Source organism: Panthera tigris, chromosome A3, assembly GCF_018350195.1.
Source record: "Panthera tigris isolate Pti1 chromosome A3, P.tigris_Pti1_mat1.1, whole genome shotgun sequence".
NCBI classification, from domain to species: domain Eukaryota; kingdom Metazoa; phylum Chordata; class Mammalia; order Carnivora; family Felidae; genus Panthera; species Panthera tigris.
Window position 1 is genome coordinate 30,748,491 of NC_056662.1, and position 6,628 is coordinate 30,755,118.

The window sequence follows — 6,628 nt, forward strand, 5'->3', positions numbered from 1 at the left end:
AGTTCAAGTGCTACCTTGACAAGTGCGGCCAGAGGGGGGAAAATGTGAAGGGAAGGAGCGAATGCCTAAGGGCTCTTCTGGAACTATGCTTGGGAAGTTTCCAAGTCAGGGATTGAAAGCCAAGCAGTGGCCTGAGGAACAAGGTTCAGGTTCAGTTCTTTCAGTCATGGAACCTAAGCAGTCACTTGCCTGTACGATGCCCAGATCCACATTTGCAGATGGCGAGCTGTTGAGAGCACCAAAGTGAAAAAATCTTGTTTACATGCTTAGGTCTTATTATGGTCAACAGATCAAGCACATCCCTCTTTCTAGATCCTGCCTGTTTTCTCACTGACCATCAGAAATAGGTATGTTTGGGCTCTATAAAGGCTTCATGATTCATTACTTCAACCCATATGGCTACAAAAGCTTTATTTCAGAGGAAACTACTGTCCTGTATCTGGGAAACCAGGTGTCCTGAGGCAGAAGACCCTCAAAACAAGAGCTAAGGGGTGACATCATGGACAAAGATCAGGAACAAGACAGCGATGGCAACTTTCACCACTGCTGTTCGACATTGTCCTGGAAGTCCTAGCCAGAGAAATTAAACAAGCAAAATAAATAAGAAGCATTCGTATTGGAAAGGAAGAAATAAACGATCTTTTTTGCAAGTGATGCGATGCCACGTGTAGAAGATCCAAAGAATCTACACAATAGCAACCAGAGCTATTAGCTATTAGCTATTAGCTATTAGCTATTAGCGAAGTTGCAAGATACAAGTTCAACACATAAAAATCATTTGTGTTTCAGCACACAAAGAATGAACAATCTGAAAAGGAAATTAAGAAAGCAATTCCATTTACAATAGCATCCTAAACAATAAAATATCTAAAGACAAACTTAACTGAGGAGGTGAATGGCTTATATACTGAAAGCAATAAGACATTGCTGAAAGAAATTAAAGAAGACCTAAATATATGGAAAAACGTCTTATGTTCGTCGATTGGAAGAATTGATATTGTTAAGATGTCGGTACTACTCAAAAATATCTATAGATTCAGTGCATTCCCAATCAAAATTTCAATGGCCGTTTTTGAAGAAATGGAAAAGCAAAACCTTAAATTCACATGGAATTACAGGGGGCTCCAAATCATCAAAACAATCTTGAAATGAACGAACTCACATTTTTAAATTTCACAGTCTACTCTAAAGCTACAGTAATAAAAAACTATGTGGTTCTAGCATAAGGATAAACACATAGACCAATGGAATAGAATAGAGAACTCAGAAATAAACCCTCACATACGTGGCCAACTAATTTTCAACAAGGGTCCCAAGACAATCCATACGAACGGACAGCCTTTTCAACAAATCTGCTGGGAAAACTGGATACCCACAAGCAAAAGAATGAAGTTGGGCCTTTACCTTATATTACATACAAAAATTAACTCAGAATGAATCAAAGACCTAAACATAAGGGCCAAAACTAAAAAACTATTCGAAAAAAATATGGGTGTAAATCATGACCTTGGATTCGACAATGGATTCTCAGATATGGCACCAAAAGCATGAGCAACAGCCACAAACAGATAAATCAAATGTCCATTGAAATTTAAAACACCAGGGGCACCTCAGTAGCTCAGTTGGTTAAGCGTCCAACTTTGGCTCAGGTCATGATCTCACAGCCAATGAGTTCGAGCTCCGTGTCAGGCTCTGTGTTGACAGCTTGGAGCCTGGAACCTGCCTCGGAGCCTGTGTCTCCCTCTGTCTCTGCCCCTCCTCTTGCTCACTCTCTGTCTCGGTCTCTGTCTCTCTCAAAAATAAAGATCAAAAAATTAAAAAGAAATTAAAAACGCCAAAGGACATTATCAAAAAACTGAAAAAACAACCTACATATGGGATAAAATTTTTGCAAATGATACGCCTGATAGCAGTCTAGTATCCCGATTATGTAAAAAATTCTCACACAATAAAAGGTAAGCAACCCAACTTAAAAATGGACAAAATAGACATTTTTCCAAGGAAGGTAAATATGTGGCCAACAAACACAGGAAAAGATGCTCAATTTTAATTAGTTAGAAAAATGCAAATTCAAACCACAAGGAGGTGCCACTTCACACCCACTAGGGTGGCTATAATAATAATAAAAAGTATTGGTGAGAACTTGAAGAAATTGAAAGGTTTGTACATTGCTGGGGAGAATACAGAATGGTTGGGCCACTTACAGTTCGGGAGCTCCTCAAAAGATTAAACATAAAATTACCATATGGCCCTATAATTTCACCCTTGGGTCTATATGAAAAAACTGAAGCAGACCCTGCATCCAAGGAGATGCACATGGATGACATTGTCTTCTTCGCGTGACTCTTACAGCCGTCTCTCTCCCAGGCACAATGGCAACTCTTGAGGAAAAACTGATTGCACCAGTTGCAGACGAGGAAACTGTCCCAAACAATAAGACCACTGTAGGGGTACCTGGGTGGCTCAATCAATTAAGCATCTGACTTCGGCTCAGGCCATGTTTTTGTGGCTCGTGAGTTCGAGCCCTGCGTCGGGCTCTATGCTGACAGCTCAGAGCCTGGAGCCTGTTTCCAATTCTGTGTCTGCCTCTCTCTCTGCCCCTCCCCAGTTCGTGCCATGTCCATCTCTCTCCCAAAAATAAATAAACATTAAAAAAATTTTTTAATTAAAAAAAAAAAACCACTGCAGTGTCCTGTCCAACAGGACAAGTCGATATGGCATGTGCCATCAGCGTTCTAGGAAAGTCTCTGGTTGATGAACTTGCCCTTGTGGATGTTTTGGAAGATAAACTCAAAGGAGAAACAATGCATCTGCAACATGGGAGCTTATGTTTTCAGACACCTAACATTATGGCAGATGAAGATTACTCTGTGATTTCCAATTCTAAGACTGTGGTGGTAACTGCAGGAGTCCTCCAGCAGGAGGGAGAGAGCCGTCTCAATCTGGTGCAGAGGAATATTAACGTCTTCAAATGTATTATTTCTCAGCTAGTCAAGTACAGTCCCGACTCCACCATAATTGAGGTTTCTAGCCCAGTGGATATTCTCACATATGTTACCAGGGAATTAAGTGGACTACCCAAGCACCATGTGATTGGAAGTGGGTGTAATAATCTGAATTCTGCTAGATTTTGTTGTCACGTGGCTGAAAAAGTTGACATCCATCCCAGAAGTTGCCGTGGATGGATTTGGGGAGAACATGGCAACTCAAGCGTGTCTGGGTGGAGTGGAGTGCATGTGGAGGGGTTTCTCTCCAGGAACTGAATCCAGACTTGGGAGGAGGCAGTAGCAGTGAAACTTGGAAGAAAGGTTGAAAGTACCTATGACGTCATCAAGCTAAAAGGATATACCAACAGGGCTACTGGATCAAGTGTGACTGATCTCACTGAATCCATGTTGAAAAATCTATCCAGGATTCATCCAATGTCAACAATGGTGAAGGAAATGTATGGCACTGAGTACGAAGTCTTCCTGAGCCTTCCATGTTTCCTGAATGCTCAGGGATTAACCAGCGTTACCAACTGGAAGCTGAAGGATGATTTAAGGGGCAGAGACCTTATGGGTCATCCAGAAAGACCTAAAATTCACCTGTGACTTCTGGCTTCTGGGCTGTAGAAATTTAAACCCTACAACGTGATTAACCGTGAGACCTTTAGTTTTCACCCATGTACATGGATCATGGTTTGCTTTTATCTTCCTAACTATGCACATCTGGGCTCACGGTCTCAAAGCCCATGCTTGCAACAGGAGCTCTTAAACAAATAAAACTAACTATCATAGTGTGCTGCTAGAAAAAAAAAAAGTTGCAAACAGATACTCAAGCAAGTGCAGGTACACACATATTTGTAGCAGCACTATTCACAATGGCTAGAAGGTGTAAACAATACAATGCCCACCAATGGATGAGTAGATAAACTGATATACATACATATAACGGAGTATTATTTCACTGAAGAAAGGAATAAGGTACCAATATATGGTACAATAAGAATGAGCCTCAAAGCATTATGCTAAGCAAAGGAAGCCAGACACAAATGGTCATACATTGTATGATTTCATTTATATGAAATATCCAGAATTCATACATGCATAGAGATTGGGGAGAGGGAGAGGAAGGAGGGGAAATGAGGAGAAATTCCTTAATGGGTAAGGAGTTTAACTTCCAAGTGATTAGAAATGTTTGGATAAAGGTGGTGGTTGCACAATATTGTGAATGTACTAAGTACCTGAATCATTCACTTTAAAATGGTTAATTCCGGGGTGCTAGGGGGCTCAGTCAGTTAAGCATCTGACTCTTGACTTTGGATCAGGTCATGATCTCACAGTCTCATGAGTTCCAGCCTGTACTGGCTCTGTACTGGCAGTGTGGAGCCTGCTTGGAATTCTCCCTTTCCCTCTGTGGAGGGGAAGAATTCTGCCCCTCCCCTGCTGGTGCTGGCTCTGTCTCTTTCAAAATAAATAATAAACTTTTTTAAAAAAATGGTTAATTTGGGTTGAGGAAGATGGCGGCGTAGGAGGACGCTGGGCTCACCGCACGTCCTGCTGATCACTTAGATTCCACCTACACCTGCCTAAATAACCCAGAAAACTGCCAGAGGATTAGCAGAACGGAGTCTCCGGAGCCAAGTGCAGACGAGAGGCCCACGGAAGAGGGGCCCCTCCTGAAGTGGATCACCTAAGGAGAAGTGAGCTAAGCCTGCCCCTCCTGCCCCCGTGCACCTTGCCTACCCACCCCAGCTAATACGCCAGATCCCCAGCACCACAAGCCTGGCAGTGTGCAAGTAGCCCAGACGGGCCACGCCACCCCACAGTGAATCCTGCCCCTAGGAGAGGGGAAGAGAAGGCACACACCAGTCTGACTGTGGCCCCAGTGGTGGGCTGGGGGCAGACATCAGGTCTGACTGTGGCCCCACCCACCAACTCCAGTTATATACCACAGCACGGGGGAAGTGCCCTGCAGGTCCTCACCACTTCAGGGACTATCCAAAATGACCAAACGGAAGAATTCCCCTCAGAAGAATCTCCAGGAAATAACAACAGCTAATGAACTGATCAAAAAGGATTTAAATAATATAACAGAAAGTGAATTTAGAATAATAGTCATAAAATTAATCGCTGGGCTTGAAAACAGTATACAGGACAGCAGAGAATCTCTTGCTACAGAGATCAAGGGACTAAGGAACAGTCACGAGGAGCTGAAAAACGCTTTAAACGAAATGCAAAACAAAATGGAAACCACGACGGCTCGGATTGAAGAGGCAGAGGAGAGAATAGGTGAACTAGAAGATAAAGTTATGGAAAAAGAGGAAGCTGAGAAAAAGAGAGATAAAAAAATCCAGGAGTATGAGGGGAAAATTAGAGAACTAAGTGATACACTAAAAAGAAATAATATACACATAATTGGTATCCCAGAGGAGGAAGAGAGAGGGAAAGGTGGTGAAGGGGTACTTGAAGAAATAATAGCTGAGAACTTCCCTGAACTGGGGAAGGAAAAAGGCATTGAAATCCAAGTGGCACAGAGAACTCCCTTCAGACGTAACTTGAATCGATCTTCTGCACGACATATCATAGTGAAACTGGCAAAATACAAGGATAAAGAGAAAATTCTGAAAGCAGCAAGGGATAAATGTGCCCTCACATATAAAGGGAAACCTATAAGACTCGTGACTGATCTCTCTTTTGAAACTTGGCAGGCCAGAAAGGATTGGCACGATATCTTCAGTGTGCTAAACAGAAAAAATATGCAGCCGAGAATCCTTTATCCAGCAAGTCTGTCATTTAGAATAGAAGGAGAGATAAAGGTCTTCCCAAACAAACAAAAACTGAAGGAATTTGTCACCACGAAACCAGCCCTACAAGAGATCCTAAGGGGGATCCTGTGAGACAAAGTACCAGAGACATCACTACAAGCATAAAACATACAGACATCACAATGACTCTAAACCCGTATCTTTCTATAATAACACTGAATGTAAATGGATTAAATGCGCCAACCAAAAGACATAGGGTATCAGAATGGATAAAAAAACAAGACCCATCTATTTGCTGTCTACAAGAGACTCATTTTAGACCTGAGGACACCTTTAGATTGATAGTGAGGGGATGGAGAACTATTTATCATGCTACTGGAAGCCAAAAGAAAGCTGGAGTAGCCATACTTATATCAGACAAACTAGACTTTAAATTAAAGGCTGTAACAAGAGATGAAGAAGGGCATTATATAATAATTACAGGGTCTATCCATCAGGAAGAGCTAACAATTATAAATATCTATGCACCAAATACCGAAGCCCCTAGATATATAAAACAATTACTCATAAACATAAGCAACCTTATTGATAAGAATGTGGTAATTGCAGGGGACTTTAGCACTCCACTTACAGAAATGGATAGATCATCTAGACACATGGTCAATAAAGAAACAAGGGCCCTGAATGATACATTGGATCAGATGGACTTGACAGATATATTTAGAACTCTGCATCCCAAAGCAACAGAATATACTTTCTTTTCGAGTGCACATGGAACATTCTCCAAGATAGATCATATACTGGGTCACAAAACAGCCCTTCATAAGTTTACAAGAATTGAAATTATACCATGCATACTTTCAGACCACAATGCTATGA

The 6,628-nt window shown here is 41.7% G+C and overlaps 1 protein-coding gene across 1 annotated transcript; it reads left to right on the plus strand.

Moving 5' to 3' along the window:
• The first annotated feature begins 2,372 nt into the window (after positions 1-2,372).
• Positions 2,373-3,263, plus strand: LOC102954028 (L-lactate dehydrogenase B chain-like). Its single transcript, XM_015535400.2, has 2 exons — positions 2,373-2,452; positions 2,702-3,263. Exons 1-2 carry the CDS (start codon positions 2,373-2,375, stop codon positions 3,261-3,263), a joined length of 642 nt encoding a protein of 213 aa, XP_015390886.1.
• Positions 3,264-6,628: the final 3,365 nt, after the last annotated feature.

Coding starts and splice junctions, on each gene's coding strand:
- LOC102954028 (XM_015535400.2), top strand. CDS start 2,373: ATGGCAACTCTTGAGGAAAAACTGATTGCACCAGTTGCAGACGAGGAA. Junction 2,453..2,701: donor AATAAGACCACTGTAGGGGT/ACCTGGGTGGCT, acceptor GTCCTGTCCAAC/AGGACAAGTCGATATGGCAT.